Source organism: Trachinotus anak, unplaced genomic scaffold, assembly GCF_046630095.1.
Source record: "Trachinotus anak isolate AG129_WGS33_773 ecotype Australia unplaced genomic scaffold, CSIRO_AGI_Tana_v1 ptg000009l, whole genome shotgun sequence".
Classification (NCBI taxonomy): Eukaryota; Metazoa; Chordata; class Actinopteri; order Carangiformes; family Carangidae; genus Trachinotus; species Trachinotus anak.
This window is the reverse complement of record NW_027273860.1, coordinates 5117203-5140752: the sequence shown is the minus strand read 5'-3', so window position 1 is coordinate 5140752 and position 23550 is coordinate 5117203. Positions and strand designations below refer to the sequence as shown.

Sequence of the window (23550 nt, the reverse complement as noted above, 5' to 3'; positions counted from 1 at the left end):
TACCTGAAAGAAGTAAAACTCATGTGATTTTGTGTGTGTGTGTGTGTGTGTGTGTCATTAAATCTTGTGTAGTTTGTAAGTGCACGAGAAAGCATTCATTGCAAAGCTTAGGACATGGTGAATAATAATCCTGTCCTGTAGAGACCCCCCCCCACCCCCCACCCTCGGCTGCCACAGGAAGTCATTTGGCTTACTTCCAGTCTCTCATAAATCCTTCTTTGCCTCTCAGCAGGCTCAGGGACCCGGCAGAGGTGACGATGCTGACAGGTAGCAGGGCGTCAGACTCAGATTCAGGAACTTCAGGAATTTTACTGGAAAGCTGCAGCCAATAGAGACGAAAAATTCATCAAGAATAACCAACCATATAATACCAGTATTATAAATGTTGTAACATTGAAAACAGTTTATCTCTAAATCTGGTGATTTTGAGTTTTTCAGTCATGCTAAAGGGTTGGATTGTTCTATTGCAGAGTTTGAGAAACTTCCTCAACATCTTCAGCTAAATAAACCAATTAAAAACCAATTGAATTATCTGAAAACATGTTTTGCTACAAAACAGAAAACAGACAGAGTTGGGAAAGTTCAAAGCTTTCACACCAACATGTGAACGCACCGCACAGACAGATCAGCCAGGATAGCCTTCCTATAATGTTAGATAGATAAGTAGCTAGATAAGCATGTTGTCATGGTTTCTACGACATGATTTCTGGACATACAGTAGAGCTGGATCTCAGTGTGATGATTTGACTGAATGTGTGCTGAATTGATTCTGTGCAGTAGTTTAGTGTCTGTTTTTTATAACTCGTGGCAGCTGTAGCAGGTTGGTCATTTCAGCTTCTTAGTCATTACAGCTGCTCAGTGTCTTAAAACAAACACTGAACAGCAAACTGCTCCTGATTTGTTCAGTTCAGTCACTTTAGTGATGGTCTCTCTCAATCTCAATCATCCATAACTGGTTGTTTGCTATGTGCATTATAGTTTCTGCGCATACATATTATACTTATGCAACAGCCAATAACTTGAACTTGGATTCAATTATGTCAGTAATAATAATGATAATAATGTTAAGTCTCATCAGTGGGTCCATTAAGTAGATATTCTAGGGCTTTCGATCAGAGTGAATTTTAAAAGCTGTCTCTCAATTCAGGGGCCGCATCCTGCTGAGGATGGTGTGGCCTCCAAAGATCTCATAGACTTCGAAGGCCGGACCGGAATTACAAATTTCCTATCTATTCTCAGCTGCTGTTGTAGAGAGAGATTTTGGAAAACGATTTATCACTGGTGACTGCTGATCCACCCGTTGGATCCACATTTGAAGGAGCCAAATTCATTAGCTATGTGTAATGAAACATGTGACCAGAGACGGTGGGAACTGTAGAGCGAGCCTCTAGACATTTGGCTTTGGTGTCTTTTTTTCCCATGCCTACACATTGTCATTGTTGCTATGTTACAAGCACATTGCTGGTCACAATCATAGCAAACGGGCTACGCCCCAAAACACTCATAACATCATCGAATTAGGACGTGACACGGACCCAGACACATAATGCATCCCATGTGCTTGGTTATTTTAATGTTTTTTAAAAAGTTGTATTCTGCTGGAGTCAGGTCTGGGATGTTCGCTGCTGCCTCCTCAGCCTCCTGGGCACGCTGCAGTGCAGTTTATTTGCTTGACTCGGGGCCAGTGTGTGATGAGGCTGTTGGTGTTTGGAGAGAAGGGGGCCTGCTGACCGCATGTTGACTAGCTGGGTGTTGCCGCTGGAAACACTTCAAACCCCCAGAAAACACACACACACACACACACACACACACACACACAAACAGATCCAAACACACTGACGTGGACACACACACACTAACAAACGTAAACACTGATGTAGAGTGTGTAGGTTCGTAGTGGAGACAGGAATGGTACAGCTTACTTTGTGTGTGTGTCTGAAATATGGATGTGTTTATTTCCTTTCACAGTGGTTGTGTACATACCAAACGGTTGTTATCCCAAATCTTCCTCTCTATCTCACTTCCTCTCCTCCTCTGTCTCTCTCCTTTCCTGTATCTCTTTCCTCCTCAGTTTGTGTGTGTTAGCAAGTTGTCGAAAGGGCAAAATCCAAATGAGGCATTTTGTGCTTTGCTTATGAAGCTGTGGAACCTCAGCGCAGTGAGAGAAGCAACATAAAAATTTCACCATCTGTTCAAATATTTGTTTTTCATTCAACGTGAAACACTTTTCTCTGCAGATACCACTTTCACCCCCCCCCCCCCCCCCACCTTTTTTTTTTTTTTTTTTTTTTTTTCATCAGGTCTTGGTTCGTTCCCATAACGTCTGCAGAGGGAACACAGTGCAGCACAAGCAAACAGAATTCCCCAGTATTCTCCAGTGGGTTTTTCAATGCCCCACCTTCTTTAACAAAGCTGTGTCCAAAGTTTTGTCTTTCCCTTCTTTTCCCCCCTCTCTGTGCTTCTCAATCTGCCCTTGTTCCTGTCTTCTTTCTCTTTTTGTTTCTTTCTCTGTCTACTTCCTCACTGTGGATGATGACTTCTTAAAGCAGTAATTTGCTTTCTTTCTTAAAGTTAGATGAGAAGATCAATACCACTCTTGTGTCTGTCCATTAAACCATGGTTAGCTTAGCATAGCACAAAGACTTGAAACAGGGGAAAACTGTTAGCCTCCAGGCTGTTACAGCTCCCGGCTAAGAAAACTACAACTTCAGCTTTTGTACAGATTTAACAAACAAAATATAAGGTGTTATTTAATATGGATTGTCTCATTTAACTCCAAAATTGTCCCCAAAACATGTTGAACTAATCCTTTAGGTTTAGCAGCTTTTCTTGGCCTTAGTCTGTACTCATGAGATCTGGCTGTTTTTATGTCATACTGTTTGTCTTGTAGTTCGTTCTGGTTACATTAGAGCTCCTGACCAGTGTTGTACAGATGTTTTTTAAGTGGCGTGTGAGTGATTGTAAATCTGACAGCTTGTTTATTTAGTATGATATACACCCACACACGTAAAAGCTGCAACATTAAGACTCAAGTCATAAAAATGTTTTTAGGCAAATATCCAACTAAAACTGACTGTTTACACCTCTTAGTTACTGTACTGTTGCAACACCTATCAAGCCTTCAGCTCTAGCATGACTCACATGGTGATAATGACGGCAGATTTACCCCTTTCTTCTTACTAAATTCTTAGTAATTTTTGAAACAACTGGTCTCCAATTTTAGATGATGGTAGATAGGAGAAAGCTTTTCATTTCTAGCTGGAAACAGTCGATTAAACAATCTGTCACTGGCAGGTTTCACAAGATAATCTAATCCCTATGCTCAATGAGTTGATTGTCAATTCTGTGTCAGACTGACTTTATAAATGTTTTTATAGTTGACTTGTTTTGAACTGAGTCTTGTAAAAGCATCTTAAATATGCACTTGGTGGCTGGTTACATGATATTGTGTTAAAAGTCAGAGGCTGAGGCTGCTCGTCTCAGGCTAAAGGTTAGCATCAGCACCAGATGATGATCCATGTAGAAAACAGTAATGAAAAAACACCATTGTTCTTGTATTGCAGTGTAAACCCTGTTAGTGCTGGTAGTAGAAGTATGATAAGAACCAAATAGAATTTTTTATTGAAACTTTTTATGCTACAAGAGAAAAGGCTTTTTGGATGAGGACTGGTAGGGATGTTTGCTGGACTTACTAACTCCCCCAAATCCAATAAAAAGCAGGTCAGACCTGCTAACTCTATCCTAAACTCTTACATAGTAGCTTCCAGGATCCAGGATATAACAGTAACTGTGCTATCATGAACTGAGCTTTTTAACCTGTAGTCACACAAACTACTGCTTGGTTCTAGTTAGCCACACGTGCTAACAATTGCAGCCAAATACCATTTGATGCATTCCTTACACTTTTGCTCTTGTGTGTTTAGTTTTGTAAAGATCAGAAAAAACAGACACCACCCTCAACAGTCTGTAAAGAGTATAACAGCCAGTTGGCTCCTTCAACACATTTCTTGAACCGAGAAACAGTATTTTAGGCTAAAATCACCCCATTTGTCTCCAGATGTTTGTCACTTGTTCCCTTAGTTGAACTTAAACTCCCTTGGTAGATAGTTTGGCTTGTTTTACAGAAAGAAAACAAAACATTGAATCAACTTCTTTTTTTTTTTTGCAATGCGGTCAGAGTAATGTCAGTACATATCCTCTTTCCCCTGGGTGGGTTTCGGTATTTGGAATTCCTAGAAAAAAAGTGATGGAAAGTACTCCACCACCTTCCTGTCTGTGGTGGAAAAAACACCAGGTGTGTGTGTGTGTGTGTGTGTGTCTGTGTTTGTGTGTGGATCTGTGTGTTGTCGATGAGCAGAACAGTGGACAGATGTAACAGTGGTGTCAGCTGTTGGTATGTCTCTCTCAGGTTAGGAATGTTACAGTCACAGAAGTGACTTATTTTGAAATGATGCCAGTCCTCCAGGAATTCAGCTCTGCAGGGTGTTACATGTAAAACTGAATTGCTGGTATTAAGACCACAGCAAATCCTGCTTCATGACAGGTATAATGTTCAGTTTTTGTTGAAACAGTTTGAGAGAGGTGGTGATTCACCTTTTGGAGGATGTAGTTAGTGATGCCAATGAGTTGTATTGCATTACGCAGCCTGTCATCACTGATATAAATAAGGTAGACAAAACACACACAACAGTGAGTGGTCAGGACTTATCACACATATATTAGTGTTTGCAAATCAGCCAATTGATAATAAGAAATCTGCAGTGAACAATGTGAAACAATGTGACAAAACAAATCTTACAATGGTGTCCACTTGGTGCCTTTTTCCTGAGCTTTCAACCACATCTCTTCCTCAGCAGATGGAGTTTGTTCAGTCGCCGTCATGTGATGGATATTTCCTTTCATATCTGGCACCACAGATCGTGTTTGAACAGACACAGGGGTCACAGTCGCCTCTCCATGTACAACTACCTGTTATCAAGCGACCAAGGTCCCATACTTATGAAGAAGAGATGTGGTTGTGGCTCTGGAAGAGGCTGGTCAGCAGCTACTGTTTTTAAGCCCAAGAATTAACTTTCATGCTCAATGTAAAAACAGTTTTGTTATAGTTTTATTTTAAAATGTATTGCAGACTGCATTTTTATATGTTTGAGTCTCATTTTAGTTATTTGCTTTACATAGTTTATTTGTGTTTGTGATGTTCCTGTAGTTGTTATTGATATTTACTTTATTCCCAGTGAAGTTTACTGTTTGAACCTTACTATTAAATGTGCTGTTTTTGTTGTGTTATCTTTTTAACTGTAAAATGTCAAACTCTTCTTGGTGAAAGCTATTTAATAAGCAAATAGAAGAGATCGTTACTAGAATTTTTTTTACCTCTTTATGTTAAACAAATATCTGCTGAGGTGTTGTTACCAGATTTTCTACATCAGCCTCTCAAATATCAGTTTTGTTATGACATCAACCCTCTTTTTTCTATATGTAACTGCTGTTTATAAATGTGCTGTATAAATAAAGTTGACTCAGTTATTTCCAGACATGGACGGACAAACTCCTGACTTAACACTAACGGTGATGACAGGGGCTTTAAGGCGTGTTGACATACCCTCCTCCAGTGTGTGCTGAGGCTTCTGACATAAAGCTCTGGCTGTTTACAGAGTGCAGTCAAATGAGACCTGTCCGTCTTAGACTGGCACCTAGAAGTCGTTTCACCATCTCACAAAGTCTGTTGACACAGTTTGGACGGATGTGGGTTTGTTAAGTGTTTCGAGGAGGTCGGGGTTCGGGTACACAGGTGTTCTAGCAGAGTTTAAGCTTTCAAAGTGGAGTTGTGTTTGGACTAGTTTGTGTGTGAACTGTACACAGGATTCATGGGAATAGAGGAAGCAGAGACAGAATTACAGGATTTATTTTCATGGCTTCATCTGCTGTCTCTAAGCAGTGCAGTTTGACAATAAAACACACTGTGCTTTTGATGGAAGTTGGGAGTTTATGGATTTATGTGAAGTGTACTTGTGCTTTGACCTTCCCACTCTATGGGGGGACCTCTATGTGCCGGGATCATGTGCCTCACATTTTCATATTTCTCTGCTGGAAGAGACCTGACACAGATAGCCATCTGAACAGACACAGTCCTCCTCCTCGTCCTCCGTGTTTGAAGTGTTGGGAAAGTTGGAGAAAAACACCTCTTCCTCTCAGTATCAGAGCGAAGAACAAGCAACACATCTGCATGTGTTTTTTGGTTTTTTTTTGTACCAGTGCATTTGTATGCGGTTGTGGGGTTTGTAAATGTGAGTGTGGCACAAAACGATGAAGACCAGCGAGTTGGACAGAGAGGTATTATGCCAGGGTTAATGCAGAGCGCGGGCAGCGGGCCCAGCCCTGTGTAGAATAACATTATCTAACCCAAAACAACGGGGGAGCGGGGAGCTGGCCCACACAACCAGGCCCAGCTGCGCAGCCAGGGACGACTGCCAAGCCAGAGCTTGTTGAGGCCAGAGAGCAGCACTGACACTCAGCCATGCCAGCACAAAGCCGTGTTTGGTGGCTTTTTAGACTAAAGTTTTTCCACATTAAAACCTTAATAATGAGCAAACTCCAAATTTTAGACTCTGAAAATAGACAAATTTGTGTCTCTTCATTGGGGTATTTTGCAGATTTTTATTTTTGTAGTCATGTTTTTGATTAATTCTGTGTAATTGTAATTGGTTTTTTAATCAAGGGGTCAATCAACATAAAATTTATCAACATTTTGCTAATGGATAAGTTGTTTCAGTCATTTTTCCCACCAAAAATATCAAACATTTACTGGTTCAGACCTTTCAAATGTGGGGTTTAGACTAATAATTGGATGAAACTGGCTATTTGAGGACATCACCTTGAGTTTTAGGAAATTAAATTACGTATATTCTAATTTATATAATCAGTGTATATATAAGTAGACAAAATGCTAAAATTTGCATATCAATAGATAATGAATACAATAATTAGAAGCAGCCGTACTTGTAACACTACATTTTATAGTGAGTGCTTTGGTGAAGGTCAGCTGAAATGATTGGTGTTGATGTGGTAAACTTCACCTTTGTGCCACACGGACTGAACACAATACCTGCAGTTATCTAAACATGCTTTTAGGTCAAGTCCTGGTTCAACGATGCACCTACATAATGTCATGTGAAACGGTGCAGTGACGTGTAAAATCTTACACACATGGGTTTTTGAGTGGCTTGTCCACTAATGTCCTGTTTGTCCTAAGTAGCACTCAAGAATAGCCATAGTTGTGAAACTCATCCTGTTTTGGAACAGCCAAAGTCATTTTGAGGCAGGCTGATGTATTTCATTAATCCACACAGTAGCTGATGCTTTGATAAGACAGTTGGGAGCATTAAAAATGTCCAAAGCTTTAGATTTCCACATTTAATCCTGTTCATCCAGCTGCAGGGCATGGAAACTTCCAGAATCCAATTTGTGCTGCAGAGTTGGAGCTCGGTGAGATCGGCCCAGGATTGGGAATCTGTCGAGTACACACACACAAAGAGAGGCGGAGGGGAGGTGGAGGGAGCATTAGTCGACATGTGTACCTCCAGCGCGGCTCAGTCACATTGAACATTGTGTCAGTCATGTTACGAATAATTGCATCATCACAATTTTTCACTCTGCTGTGTAGTTTTTGTCACGTGATCAGCGATCAGGTCATCCAGTGAGATCAGACCCAGCATGAACGTGAAGGTAAATACACAGTCATTTCATGTGCTCTACTGCCTTCTGCTGGTTTAAAGAGACACCTACAGCTGTTGTTAACACCTCCGTCAGTCTCCACAGTGAAGTGACTGCAGTGAGTGAGTGGGTTAGTCTATGCTGCGATAGATGCAGTGACACTAACCCCACTGTGACTGTGGAGGCCTTTCAGTTCGCAGATTTGTTTTCTCTAACCACAGTTTTATTGACGATTACATTGTCTTTGTGTGGTTTTAAAAGGTCAGAGTGTTAGAGATCAATTGTCAGTTATCTGCTCATCTCTCTCTGCTGATGTTGTCAGTGATTATCATCTGGATGATCTGTGAGTCAAAACACTGCATGTCATGTGTGTTAATCCTCTGCAGTGACATTTTCAGCCACATGATGGAGGTAGCTGAATGCACTGACCTCACATACCACCATCAGACAGAGGACAAGGACATCTAAGGTGACACGTTAATGTTACAGCACCCTGTACACTTGAAGGTGCAGACCTGCAGAGGAGGTTTTTTTTTAGGAAAAAAGGGGCCTGTGACTGTGATGTTACAGGTTTGGATTCCTACACCAGCTCAAACAGATTATTAAAAAGTCACTTCCCCCTCCTCACCTTTTGAAGTTGCAACACTTTGAACCCACATCTGCTCCAGTCCTGCTGATCAGGGCCCCCACAGACCACTGATTGCACCAGGCACCTCTGGGTCGTGAATGCATGTGTCTGGCTGCTGTATGAACTTGAAGCAGGGCATTCATGCAAAGAACATGCGTGCTTAGCGTTCCCCTGAGGACAGAACAGGGGGGATGCTCAGATGTTGCACTTCCTCAAAGTTTGTGAGCAAAAAAAAAAAAAAAAAAAGCAGCTGAGGCCAAATGAGATTAAGGCTTATGGCTCAGCAAAAGACGATTTTACTTTCTCAATCAGACTCACAAACTCAGTCGCTCAACTGCTGCTTTTTTTTTTTTTTTTTTTTTTAATAAACATATTAGAGAGCTTACATAAAGCCTTAATTAGCTGCGTTTCCTCCTGCCTTGCACCTACTCACACAACATGGCGTGCGGTCTCTTTGTGTGTCATATAAATCCAAAGTCCCTTGTGGCTCGCCAGCACGTAGCCCTGTCAGCATCCTCTGACCTGTCCTCGCTGTCCCGCTCTGTAGGACACATGTGACAGCAGAGTCGCTGAAAGGATGAGTCAAGGGACAGAGGATGTGTTGTAAAGGGGGGAGACAGATGTGCAGTGTTTGGGATGTTACAGTTTTGAGAAGAGGAAGAATTAGTTTTCTTTACATTTGTCTCAGGCTACCAGAAAAAGCCAGCACTAATGATGATGCTAGTGCAGCTGAGAATAAGCAATTTTGGAGAGCGATATAAAGTTTGAATTTTTATATGTTCAGTCATCCAGCTTCACACAAATGAGGATTAACTGCTTTTCTTTGTTTCGTTGTATAGTTGACTGAATACCATTTGGACCACAAGTCAGACAAAACAATGCACTTGAAGATGTCATCTCTGGCTTTAGGAAATTTTTCTGGCATTTGTATTTATTCATTTAGCTCACGCCTTTGTCTGAAAGGTACAACCTAAATTTAGATGAGTGAGAAAGCATGGAGATTTTTTTATTATCCAAATGATTGAAGAAAATAATCAACAATGAAATAATTGTTATTTCCAGCCTGACATTAGTATAATTGAGCTGAATGCTGGTCGAACTCTGCCACAATGTGAAAAGCAAGTTTTCACTGTACAATAACACTCATACATTTCCTTTCAACTGTGGTGAAACTGTGTTTAAACTAGTACTACACACTGGTACTGGAAGAATAAACAAGTTTTGTGTGTGCTTCATCAGGCTCACTCATGTTCAGAGAGGCATCTTGTTTTTTTGGCATCATGTTGGTTGATTAAATGACTAATTGTTTCAGTTCCATATCATTTTGTGTCTCTTAATATTGATAACTAAGCTTTTTTTCTTGAATTAAAGCTTATCAGTGGGTCTTCACATTTTGGCAACAAGGTGTTTTTTGTTTTTTTGTGGCAGAAAATCTTCAGCATTTGGAATCACAGCAAAGTGAGAAAAACTCCAGCACAAGTAAAAAACTGTAAAACCTCAAAAAGTGTCTGCACTGGTGTCACGATATAGCTGCAGCTGAATCTCCAGTTCCAGTGTAATATGGTCCATTGCTGCTGCTGCTGCTGCTCTTCTTCACTATGTGACCAGTCGCCTCGGTGCATGTTTCTCTCTCTCTCTCTCTCTCTCTCTCTCTCTCTCTCTCTCTCTCTCTCGCTCTCTCTCGCTCTCTCTCTCTCTCTCTCTCTCTCTCTCTCTCTCTTGTTACCAGGGAGACAGCGAAACCGCCTGGAGCCAATGGACACCATTTTCGTCAAGCAAGTGAAGGAGGGAGGCCCCGCCCACGGAGCTGGACTCTGTACAGGTACACACAGAAAAACACACACACAGATATAAAAAACACACACACACACATTCATTTCACTCCTTGTGATAACTGGCAGATCTTATGATTAACTCTGACTGTCTCACATCTGACCTCAAAACGCTGTTTGATGCCAAGATTTCTTCACGTCTCTACTGTAGGTAATTCCACTTCCTTGTAACCTGCCAGGAAAAACAGAGATGAGTTACAAAATAGCAGATGGCTCCTTCGTGGGAGGTTGAACAAAGTGTAATATGCACGCTGTTATTCCAACCTTCTCTTGATTCTGTTTTTCTTCACCTCCCACTTTATTTTTCTTATTAATCTGCAAATTATTTCAAATTTTAAAGGACAAAGATTCACAGACAAATCCCCTTCTGGTGAAAGAAATCAGCTCCTTTTAATTTCCTTGAAATGGGGGTGACACCTGAAGCTCTGCACAGTGTACTGTAAGCATTACTGCCAGGTTAGCACTGTATATTACAGGAAATGTCAGTCTCCTCTCCTCTCCTCTCCTCTCAGGGGACAGGGGAGTGCATTGTTTTCCCACAATTATCCATTTTCTCTCCTAACCTCACCTTGCCTCTCTCCTTGTAAGATGGCCATCTTCAGAAAACTTGAATGGATCCTAACATGGGGCCTTTTAAATAAACACGTATTGGTATTTTGCTTTGATCTAAAAAGATGTGTGTTTGTGCTAGAAGAGGCAAATGCAGAGTGGTTTACTTGGTCGATAATTGTATTGACTGGACTCCAGATAATTGTCCCGAGCAGTTGAGTTCGGGCATGTTGCTGTTAGCAGTAAACCGCAGGCTTGTAATTTATTCTCTCTTTCTGTCCAGGGGACCGTATTGTGAAGGTGAATGGAGAGAGCATCATTGGAAAGACGTACTCGCAAGTCATAGCCTTGATCCAGAACAGGTGAGGTTATTTTATGGTTAATTTTAAGCCAACCAGGCAAAACAGGCAAATGTGCAGGGGCCTCAAAAGTCTCTAGTTTACTCCACATTATTTGGGTCTCCATAACTTGATTTACAGAAAATGTGTGTGAAATTTGCACCACTAAGATACAATATCAGCTGTGACGGACTCTCCATCCTCCAACTTGTGGCCCCTGTTCTGTGTCAAAATCAATCTGAGGAACCTTTATTGTTTTAGTTTATATTGTTTATCATATATGTAACTGATATTGTGCTCATATCTTGTACTAAACTTCCTCAAGCAAGACAGTGTTGTTGCCATCACAGGAGAGCTGTAAGACTACAGCCAACAGTCATTTTCAATATCAGTACAACTGACAGTTATTTTCTTCAATAATAAGTTGTTTGTTCAGTGTGTCAGATGTCAAATGCCAGTTATTATTACATGAAATTACCATATTCAGAATGCTCGTTTTGTCAGACCAGCTGTCCAAAACCCCTGAATGTTGATTGTTGTCGTAGAAAAATTCATATTTGAGAAGCTGGTACTGCTTAATATTTTTGCCTAAAAATGGACTGAAATGATAAATTAGTCACCAAAATCATTGCCAATAAATTTTCTGTCGACTAAAGTTTCTGGATGTCTAATGGACAGTTGGAGTCATTAGGGGGCCGACAACAAATATTGGCCCTGTAGCCCCTTAGGACATTTATTCGGCCCTGATTGCTGGAGAAACATGTCCAGTCAAAGAGTCTGACTGACTCACTCTGGTGCTCAAGATCTAATCTCTTCACAAACAGAACTCAACTGCACATTTATGAACTAATACAACAGACCTTTCCAGGAAACCCACTCAGTTTTGCATAGAGAATTGTTTCCTCATCACCGTCACGTATCACACTCCATTAAACTGCAGCTGTTGAAGGTCATATTTACATGCAAAACTTGTTCTCTTGAGAAGCATCATAGCTTTCCATTGCTTGAGCCATTTGTTATAAAAGCCCGTCTCCCTTTGTCTTTTCCTTTCTCTTTCTCTCACTTTCACTCTCATTCTCTCATCCCCTCATCCTTATATCTCTCAGCGATGCCTCGTTGGAGCTCTGTGTGATGCCAAAGGATGAGGACATTTTGCAGCTGGTAAGCATTCATTCATTAGGAAACATTGTACTGAGTATATATATTTTTTATTCAAAGTAAATCATCCATAAACACTCAGATTATTTGCAGTTTTATTGCCAGAGCAGTTCCCTTTTTAGATACAGTTTTATTTGACTGCTATTTATCATTGTGAGTAAACTGGTATCTGGTTGTGTATCATTTGTTAAACCTGTATGTACAAATGACAGTTTGTGGTTTCAGTTAAATTTTAACTCTGGTGATATTCTATATTTAGCTTATTGTCACAAAATCCCAAGAAAAGTAAAAAATAAACGATCATTTGATCCGACTGACAGGTATTGTTTGAATATCCAAACCTGATATCTCCATAGTTGTCCAGGCACTACTACAAACACCTCAGGGAGCCTCAGTACGTGACATGTTTCTCGATTACAATAAACGTGAGCTTTGTAGTGTATTTGGAGTCGGTCCCACTTACACTGCCTTGCTGCTCACTCACTTAAATAACCACTAAAGCACCAAATGTGTATTGGTTGGTGAGTTTTCGTTTTGGTTTCTGTGCAGCAACAGAGGTACCAAAACTGGAAACATCACTGTGATGACAAGATTTAAGGATGTTGCTCAAAATAACTACACTCATCTGTTGTTCACTAAAAACATCTAACATGTAACTCCCCACTAAAACCACAAAATGTCACATGTATGTTTATGTGCAGGTTAAACAAACCAGATATAACATGTTAATTGGTTGGCTTTCCAATGTGGACGGCGCCAGGCTGGCTGTTTCCTTATGTTTCCGGGATTTATGTTAAGCTAAGCTTAAGGTGTCCTGACTCTGCTCGGTTTGGCTCGTTGACAAAGACAGAGAGAGGCTATCTTGATAAGCTATTTATACCTGTATTTAGCCTCTAATGGATGCAAGCTTGTCCTGACAGGATTGATTGGGAAATTATTTAAATCATAAAGATGTGAAAAACACTCAAAATGTGGGCAAACGGTAAAGATCTCAGCGTTAATCCATGCATGCACATATCTGATTTGAGGTGGTCATGTTATTGCATCACACCTACAATAAACATTGACTCAATTTTTGATCTTGATCGTTCAGACTGGTGTTGATTGTCTCTTGTCAGGTTGATGTGGGTATGGGTGAGCTGTTTTTTCTAAAATGTGAGTGTTCAGAGAGAAAAAGCTAATAAGAGGGGCTCAGACCCAGACTTTCATGCCAAGACTCCACACCCCCGCTTCCAATCACCCAGATGAGCTCACTGATGCAAAGAGCCAGCCCACGCCATCAGTCAGGGTCCAGAGCCCGACAGACGATAAACCAGCGCCAGGCCACGTCAAACCAGTCGCCACACGTTATTCACCACTGTTTGGGAAATTCTCTCTTGGAGCAGAGAACTGAGTCAGATCCCACTGTGTTGCTAAATTCCTCACATAGCTTGTTAGCTTGGCCGCAGCTTAGCAGGAGCCACAGAAACTTGCTTTTGGCGTTTTGGAATGACTGAGCACTCACAAGGCTGAGGGTTTTCTAAAAGAAGCAATTAGCCTTTTTTCCCCACTGAGGAACACATGAGTTAAAAGTTAAATTTAGAGCTTGATGTGCCAGTTAGGGGTTGTTTTTTTATTCCACAAATACAAAAAGCATCTATGAACTTATTATTATTTCTGAGGAGCTCACAATGAGAAGATTCCATTCACATTGGTTTGGTGAGATGAATGGAGGTATGCAAATGTGCCCGTGTCTGCTTTTCAGTGTGTTTCTGTTTTTGTGTTTTGGGAGACATTGAGCCCACTCACTACCAGAGGGACTGCAGCTGCAGTCAGCTGACTCCTCTCAGTACACTGTTTACAGGAGGAGGAAGCTAGCACAGATCAGGCAAGCGTGCCTTTATGCTCAACCAAAAGTGAACATATGATAGGGCAGCGTTGAACAGATGAGCGAGAGACTGGCAGAAAGAAGCTAGTGTGTGTGCTTCAGAAACCACAGAGGGGGAGGGGAGGTACCACAGTGAGCAGGTGAGAGTGACAGAGCAAAGGAAAGAAATGCTGAGTATGTTGGGAGAGAGAAAGCCAGTAGAATACATTTGCCAATGTATTCTGACAGCAGTTGTGTTGTGGGTTGTGGAAAAAGTGGGGTAAGAAGAAGAAATAATGGGAATTTGCAGCAACTCGGAAGATATTCAGGTTTGAGAAGGACACTAACACAGCCGTTCACCTCTACTCTTCTTTCTTATTCTTCTACTTCGACTCTCCAACTATGAGATCACTCTGCTCAGCATTCCCACAGTGGGATGTATTTTTAGCCTGTGCTGAAGTCAGAAGTTACCTGTCTCACCTCCATCGCTGGCATTGTATTTCTCATTTCTCTGTATTCACCTGTTTACTTCTCTTTATAACCTTTTTTTCCTCTCTGCTTGCTCTTCTCTAACCTGTGGACTGCAGTTTTCCAGGGATATCACTGCTCTGGTAAGAAGGGAAACTGAACTAACCAATCACTTTGCTTTAAGTGTCATTCTCCAGATGATGTACAGCTTTTAGGATATGTTGAACCACTTTTAGGGCTTGTACTTACAAATGTAGAGGATGGCAAACCCCTAAAAAAAAAAAACCCATGTGTATTTCCCCTCCTTAGCAGTGTGTCTACCTTGGATCAACATATGAAGGTTATTTTTAGTTTTTACCTGGGAAGCAGGTTGAGAGAAAGATGTGTGTACTGGAAATAGAAACCTGAAATCATCTGTCAGCAGACCTCAAACTGTTTGCTCTGTACTTTCCTTATTCAGGAAATTGGCTTCAATTCTATTGTATGGTTTATGCAAATCCAGAGGGAGGCACCAGGCTGCAGGCTTACTGCTGCTGCTTGTGCAATAGTAACTTGACACCTTAGGTAGAGTGCCATCGATTAAAGTCCAGCACCATAACTCTCTCCTTTTCATTTTCTCAAGAGCTTTTGCGCTGAAAGGATGAGGAAATGTAACGTGTTCAGTTTTCAAACAGGAGTTTTTTTTTCGGAAGGCATCGATGATGATACTTTAGTGGAAAGTGAGCAGGATTATCACTAGCAAAGTTTAAGTCTTTTTCTCAAAGTTTTAATCAAGGAAAGTACCTTAGTTTCTACAGTGACGGTAGAGTTGTGGAGCCATGCTGACAGAAGTGGCGTTAGGTGCCAAAGGCAGGCAGAGGCGTCCCCCATTCACCCTCTCCTCATGCCTCAGGGTACACTCTCCCGTACCAAAGGTGGGTAAACCCATGCCAGCTTAATCCTCTCCTGGCTCAGAGACTTCATACTGGACTTCCCAGTTTTCTTCTCTACTTATTTGCCTTTGTGGCTGTCCCTTTTTCCCACATCTGTTTCTTTTTTTGTAGTAGTTAATTTGTGTCGTGGCATACTGTTACACTTGTTTGCCTTGTCCTAAGAAAAGATAGAGAGAAACTGGTAAGAACAATAGTTGTGTTTGGTTTGGATAAACTGGAGCGCTGTCTCTCTTTGGCATGCTGTTGTTTTATTTATATAGAGAAGCAGAATCCTGTTGTCTATCTGTCACTTACAGTTCTCTGAAGGAGTGCAGTGACAGTGTTTGTCTTCCTGATAATCTCATCATTTTAAACAAAGACTCTTGTCAATAAGTGACTCGGATTATCATTCTTTCTCTTCTCTCAAAATGTGAGTAACCACATTGCTTAGGAGTGGTTGAGGTATTTTACAAAGAAAAGATTGATACTGTAGCTGTAATGGCAGGGAGATATGAAGTCATAGGTCAGAAGTGGCAGTAAATCTGTCTTTTATTGATAGAAGAGGTTGCCCTGAATTTCAGCTGTAGTTTCCGAATGAGAAAATGAAGAAATGAATTGACAGTGGTAAACCGAAATAGAACGGCCTTTGTACTCGTGGCTATTTTTGGATTTTGCAGCAGTAATTTTTATTGCACAAGTCTGATAGCTTCACAAACAGCTCTGTACAAGTCTTTAAGGAAAGGCTGATGTATCCTGTCCCTGGGTGGGTGTAATGTTCTCCTGGGGTCTAACGTGATCTATTTTAGCACTCAAACCTCTCAGCAACCAAAGTGACATAATGTCCTATAATCTTTTGCAGGCATATTCCCAGGATGCATACCTCAAAGGAAATGAGGCATACAGCGGAAATGCCCAGAACATCCCCGAGCCCCCTCCCATATGCTACCCTCGGATAGAAGTTAAGGCTGCGGGCATGGCCCAGTCATCAGAGCCTGCCACGGTCAGTGAGACCCCCCGAGGGCCGGCTCAGGGACCAGGAAGACGAGGGGGGACTGCTGAAAAGAGCTATCGGGTGGAAATCCCTGTTCCACCATCCCCCCCACCCCAGACGTCAAAGTCTCCAACTGTGGTGTGTGTCTGTAATGACAATGTGAGGACAGTAGCCATGCCTCCTGATCCAGTTGACAGGGGGTCCCGGGTGGCTCGGGCTGGGCCCAGCCACAGGACAGAGGAAAACCGGTATGGTTCTCCAGCAGATTCTGGCTCAGCTAGATCCAGATCCCTTATTCCCTCAGTACCTGGGGGTGCACAGTTGCAGTACCCCTCTCCCCGACCCATAGAAACTCCAGTCTACTCCCCTTCCTCAAGTTCTAGACCTGGTGCTATCTATCCTGACCCCTTATCCCCATCTGTACGGGCACCTCTCACTGCCGCCTCACCGGACACATTCTCCACTGCCATCTCACCCAACACCAACCACTACTCACCCTCTCCCACAGCCCCTTCCACATCCCCACACCAGAACATTGACTGGAGAAACTACACCACCTATAAGGACTACATTGACGCCAAGAGGTTGCACACCTATGGCTGCCGAACCATCCAGGAACGCTTGGACAGTTTGCGTGCAGCTGCCAATTCTGGTTCCACCTACGCCCAACAACGTACAACGCCTCCTCCAAGCACCAGTCAGAGAGGAGTACTGGGCTCCCAGGTTAGACAGAGGAGCACATCCAATGACAGAGGGATGGATGCAAGCAGCCAGGGTACTGCAGTGACTCCTCCGATACGTAGCGTCTCCCAGGAGAGGCTTGGAGGTGCAACACCAACCAGGAACTGGCCACGGAGTGCCTCCCAGGATGCTCTGCCCTTCTCCACCCCAACAGGAGTTATCCAACCTCGGGCACGGTCTTGTGACTACCTGGGTCAGCCTCCTACAGAGTCAGGTGGGGTTGACAAGGCAGAGTTTGAGGACAGGGTGCTGCTGTGCCGGCGAGAGGAAGCTAGAGCTGACAGGCAGGGTGCAGGCCAGAGAGTTTTACCTCATCTAAACAGGAGTCTCACTGGACAGGAGGATGAAGGGCGAGGAAGTTTATCCAGCTCACCTTTAGATACTCCTGTGTTTACTAAAGGTACGATGGATTCTGTAACACCATCAAGGACAGATGGTCTCATTATGAGACCCTCACGTCTGCCTGTCAAAAATGCCATCTCAGACCCTTCACCTGCCTTAGCCTCCAGTAAAACCACAGACCCACTTAAAGACCAAAGAGCTGCCATCATCGGCAACCATCTGGGCTACCCCTCCCCTCTGCACCTGCAGCTCAGGGGCAGGGCTGACAGTCTGAAAATGGAGAGCAGGTCGGAGGCTGGGTTGGCAGCCAGGTCCTCTTCTTGCTCCGGTCCATCCTCTAAACTGCCCAGTCAGAGACAACTACAAAGCGGAGTTGTCCCTGCTTCCTCTAATGGATCTGTGACCCAAAAGCCAAAGGTCAGAGAAACCTCCAGCTCCACTAACACACCTGCACGGACTAATGGCAGTCTTGCAGAGGGTGTAGAAGGACCTGATGCAACAGTAGTGGTCCTAAGAAGGGACAAAAACTCTGGACCCCCTCACATTCGCCCTCCGTCCTATGTACTCGCTGTCAATGACAGCCAGAGAGGAGTGACTCATAAGTCACCACCATTGGTGAAGGCAGGCTCTGCAGATGGAGCGATGTGCTGGATGTCTGATGACAGCTGTCGGGAGATGCATCTCAGGAGGCTGGGAGACACACGGCAAAAGTCTGGCTCCAATAACCTGGACGATTCCCTGGATTCAATCCCTTTCATAGGTAAGACTGCACTCATCTCTAAAACCGCCTTCTTTAGGACCTCTCTGAAACCTTGTTTCTATAGCAACAGTGACAAGGGAGTCCTGTAAAATGTCACAGCATGTTTGTTTCAGTGAGAAAGTGTGTTTCTGCTTGAAAGCATGACTGACTCTTAAGCCATAGTGTAAATCTGCATCGAATTTGCACCATGAAATCTAGTCAATAGCATAATATATGAATGTTTATACATATACAGTTAGAGCTGAGCTTTGAACCTTGATACTTACATGAGTCCAGACCAAAATTTGATTAGATGTTGCACAGTTAAATGCCATTTTCTGCATTCTTTCATGGTGGTGCAGCATTGAACTCCTCTGTCAAAATCCACATTTTAATGGGCCCTATCTTACTACGAGGAAATCTATTTCCTGGAAGTGTTTTTAGAACAGAGTTGGAAAAAAAACACACAGGGTACATTATTTAAGTTTCAGTCATAGCAGCACATGTTATGTAGGTATTTAAATGCTAAAAGTAATTAGTTCTTTGTGTTATTTGACATTTGTGTCAGGTGTGTGATTATGTGTCAGTGTGACACTGTACTGCAGGTAACCATGACGTATTCAAACCACCCCTTGGCATATGAGTATGGACACATACAGTCACTAGGTACACACACACACAGCTGCTTTCCAACACAATACACTCCCCAACCACTCCCTGAAATGTCTCATATTTCGCTCAGTGTTGTACAGCAAGAGAAACCTAAGACCATCATCCTAATGGACTGTGACATAACAGAGAAAAAAGAGCATTCCTGCAGCAGTCTGCTTCAGTCAGATTTCCAAACAATAAGAACAACTGCTGTACGTTAAGTATCTGCCAAACGTTTTGTACTGAGAACACTGCAGACCTGGTACTGCTGAGTACATGCAAAATGTCACGTCCTCTCTTGTTTATGATGAGGCGGTATCCTTGTTTTTTGAGTCTTTCTGTTTTGTTTCAGAGCATTTTGCATTTACAGCAAAGCTAATGCATCAGAGTGGTGCTGAGCGCTCTTATTTAATTGTTGTGGTGTTTAAAATGAAATTGATTACTATTGTTTGAAGTGGTTTCCTCTGCATCTTTTCACATCTGTGCCAACTTACTGGCAGACGGAACCTAACAAGCCTGAACTCAACCTTGCATCCTCAGTTGTCTCTTCATTGGTGACTCATAATCAGCCAATGGGAGAAGCTCTAGTATCTCAGTGTCCCAGAACCTGCAGGGGTTAATCGTATCCTCTTCACCCTCTCCCCGTTTCCACCCTTTTAGTTTGGTGCATTTAGATCTAGGTTAGATTTTATCATTGCACTTCCTCGTGTTGTTTGTTTATCACCAGTGATGTGGTACCGTGCCTTTTCCGGAAAACATCAAAGCAAGGGTTTCTTTTTTTCATTTCGGTCACGTGCAGTGGTTTTAATGTGACATTTTGGGAAATACATTTATAGTTTATAATTAAACCATTATCACTCTCATAAGATAGAGCCAGGGACTGCTTAGTTTAGCATGAAGACTTAGATTAGCCTGGCTCTATCCAAAGCTTAAAAATTCCACCTCTATAGGTAACAAATGAGAAGAGTAAAAACAGAAGGTTGTAGTTTTGGTAGTAAGTATGTATTAGACAAATCTTTGGCCGCATCAATTATTTTGTTTCCTTTTGATAGAACAAGGCTAGCTGTTTCCCCTTGATCTAAGTCTTTATGCTAAGCTAACCTTGGCTAACCATCCCCTGTCTGTAGCTTCATATTTATTAGAAAGTGAGAGTGGTATCCATGTTTTTACATATACTGTATATATAAATGAAAAAAAAAACTGAAAAAGTATAATATGTGTAAGTATCACTTTAAAGGTTGATGGATCTGCATTGTTCTGTTTAAAACTAAATCAATCACGATGTCTGAAGCTGACATGCTACGTGTCAGACATCACTGGCTGCCGCCGTCTTCCCAGAAACAGAATTAGAGGCATACAAACAAGTGATTAAATGAAATAGGCTTCTGTCTTGCTTGGAAGAAATGAGGGCTGTGGTACCATGGGAGATGTCTTTGAGGTTTGAGGGGAGAGAGGTTTCACAGCGGTGATCTGTATACAACTAACAAGCAAGATCAGATGTTTCACATTAGACGGTGCCATTGGAAGTCAAAAGTTTTGCATCAGTGCACTGGCATCTAGAGGAATTGAATCATTAGACCTATTTTGCTCTAGTTCTTTTTGACTTCTGTTGTTTTGTAATCGAGGCTGTGTGAAGGCACTGGGGACTTTTCATGAGGTTAAATAATACAGATGCATTTCATGAGATAATTTTATAACAATTATGATTGAAACCACATTATCCAAGAGGGAGTCTCTCTTCCTGTCACCACATGACAATAGATATTACATGCTATGCATAGCAAATTTCATTTTGCTTTATTAGAAAACACTGTCTAGGAACATCCAATTGCTTGTGTTACATTCAGTCTCACCTGTCTGGCTGCATCAGTCATAGATATGATTCATTTCAAGTGTTTATTCGTCATGCACGTCTCCTAATTTGTTTTTAGGGCTCGCCGTCCTGCTGATATTGCATATCAGATGTTATGACACTGCCCTCTGCGATGATGTAACATTAGCTGACTGCCTTGTACATGTGTGTTGAAAAGGAAAGGTGTACCAGCTTATCTGAACGGAAACGCCTGTCTGCTGGTTGACTGTGTCTCTGTCTGCATCACTTTGCCTTAGCCCAGCGAGTTCTTATCACAGCGTTTCACAGCTGTCTGCTGAAATGTTTATTCAAGTTAAGCTAGCAGTGATGAATTAGAATTAGTTTTTTGATGATTAGGAATATAATATTGGTAATGTTCTCTGTTGCAGTTTACATCTGACTTTATACCAAAGGTGTATATGAGTTTAGCAGAGTTGACTGCTCATTTAATAATAATTTACTGTTTGCTGAACCCCTCGACCCTTAGTTCAAGGCCGTCAAGCTTTCTGTCCCTGCACAGCACAATGGAAGTTTACAGTGATAAAAATGGAAGATTCAACACTTGAACTTCTTAGTAACTTTTTGACAATGGGTCCTTGATTTCAGACAGAGGTAATGAAAAGCAGGCTTCTTATTTACAGCTGGCAGCTGTCGATTTTGTAAAATGACATCTGTTGCTGGAGGATTGTAGCTACTTAAGCTGTCTAGCTGGCTGATATTTAATTTCTCCAGCTGACTTGTGTTAAAAATGAGAAGCTTTTAAAGGTTTTACATTGATCCCAGTTTGTGCCTCTCATATATTAGCACACATGCAGATACATTTGAAGGATAATTATTTGATAATGTTTGAAAACCCCAGAAAAAGCACTTATCACTCTTTTTCTGAATGAAAAAATACATAGTCTACTACACCTGGCAGCCAGCGGGCTGCCTTGTTTTGACTCATAAACAGGTGTATTGTATTTTTTTTTTTTTTTTTTTTAATCATTTAGTGGACAGAGTTGTTTCTTCATGCATGAGGTTAGAAGAATCAATTATGATTGGACAATAGCATTTCGGGTTCGGGGTTCGAGTGTTTTCTTACCTTGTAGCTAAATTCCTCCTTTTCTGTCCCTAGATGAACCATCCAGTCCCAGTATTGACCAGGACAGCAGCCACATTCCTGCCTCTGCTGTGATATCTGGAACACCCATTATCATCACCACCATCCCGCCCAGCCCCACCTCACCATCCCCTCTCATTCGGCGACAGCTGTCACATGACCAAGGTATTTTTATTTATTTCTCTAATGTTAGAGCAGCAAACTAGGCCTTGACAATTTGTGAATTTGACAGTACAGCTTAAGGACACTTTCAATTGATTGTTTGACCCTCTCTTAATAGATTCTCTCCGTCTCACAATTATTGAGTCAGATTCTGGTACAAAAACAGAGCGGTCCAAATCATACGACGAAGGCCTGGATAACTACCGTGAAGAAAGCAGAGGGTGAGTTTTACCAACAACAGTGTCATCACATCTTTTTTACATTTTAGTTCTGGTCCAATACTTGTTCTCTTATTACAAACAAAGAGCTGCAGCTTACAGTCATATGGACTGACAGGTAACTCAATGACTGGACAGTTTTGGTGCCTTTAATCCAGCCTCATCAGCACTAGGTGGATCTACTAACATGGGGAAATCAGATTCTGGTGACTGGTAATGAGTCATGCTGGATTTGACGCCACTTCTCTTCTCTTGTGTCATGAAGACTTCACTGCAACTTCATTTCATGTTATGAATAATGACAAAAAAGTAGAAACAGGAGAATAAAGTGGTATGCTTACTGTGTTTCACTTTTTTTGAACTTATTTCCTTATAATATTGCTTCCTCGACAGTTTGCAACCAGCAGATGGATTTATTGCTAGCTTATCTTTTTAATTAATGCTAAAACCACATATCTGCTATGCAAAAATCCTGTGGTTGGTTTGTTTTCCTTTCACAACAAAAAAGAACTGCACCAGAGTTTGCTTTGAAGTGAACTGAGACCTGGTTGTTTAGTCTGTGCCACAGTTTTCACACTAGCCCTAATGAACCAAACCAAACAAGCAAGGTGTTAAAACACGGTCAAAAATTAGTTACTATTACTATACTATTTATTTATCTCTGTTTCACATGGTGAATATCTCATTATGGAACAAAACTTAATCTCTTTTAGTTTTACAATGTTTTTTTCCTCTTCCATTTAGGAGGTCCTTAATACCTGGTCTGAAAAGTCTTAGGAAGGTGAGTCCTATCTGCTTTTATCAGCTGTGCGCACCTGTGTCATGACTGGTTTATCAGCTCATTAGTTCACACCCAGAAGATAAAGCGTCTTCCACTGAAGTTTGAATATATTATGGAAAATAGGCAAGGCTATGAAAGCAACATTAGGCTTTTCAATTGGTAAATAATTAATTTAGAGGGTGTGGGAGTATATTTCTGTGTTATTATGTCAACCTATCCACAGAATATCCTCGAAAATGTGACATTGAGAGAGGTGGCCAGTTTAATCTTTGTTTTATACTGATGGATTTCTGTCAGTATTTCCATTTCTTTAATAAATCTGTCAGTCTTTAAAGCTCCCTGTCATTTTCTGATGCATCACAGGCAGTGGACAGGTCATCAGAAGACTCAGGGTCCAGGAGGGATTCTTCATCTGATGTCTTCTGTGACGCCACAAAGGAGGGTTTGCTGCATTTCAAGCAGCTCAGCACAGACAAGGGCAAGGTGTGCACTGTCTCTCTGTAGCCTTCATATCATATAACTCACACA

At 41.8% G+C, this 23550-nt stretch overlaps 1 protein-coding gene across 8 annotated transcripts in view; it reads left to right on the top strand.

Annotated features, from left to right (window-relative positions):
* The window catches only part of arhgap21a (Rho GTPase activating protein 21a), an 80574-nt gene that overhangs the window by 45299 nt on the left and 11725 nt on the right, over positions 1 to 23550 (top strand). For 5 of the 8 annotated variants that reach the window (XM_071484696.1, XM_071484695.1, XM_071484694.1 and 2 more), the window contains 9 exons: positions 10071 to 10163; positions 11006 to 11084; positions 12167 to 12221; positions 14652 to 14675; positions 16303 to 18277; positions 21877 to 22026; positions 22142 to 22244; positions 22986 to 23022; positions 23386 to 23505. In XM_071484696.1, the coding sequence (XP_071340797.1) occupies positions 10071 to 10163; positions 11006 to 11084; positions 12167 to 12221; positions 14652 to 14675; positions 16303 to 18277; positions 21877 to 22026; positions 22142 to 22244; positions 22986 to 23022; positions 23386 to 23505 (2636 nt within the window). Of the gene's footprint in view, positions 1 to 10070; positions 10164 to 11005; positions 11085 to 12166; positions 12222 to 14651; positions 14676 to 14771; positions 15447 to 16302; positions 18278 to 21876; positions 22027 to 22141; positions 22245 to 22985; positions 23023 to 23385; positions 23506 to 23550 lie in introns of those variants that run through there. The other 3 variants (XM_071484692.1, XM_071484691.1, XM_071484697.1) reach the window with 3 other exon arrangements.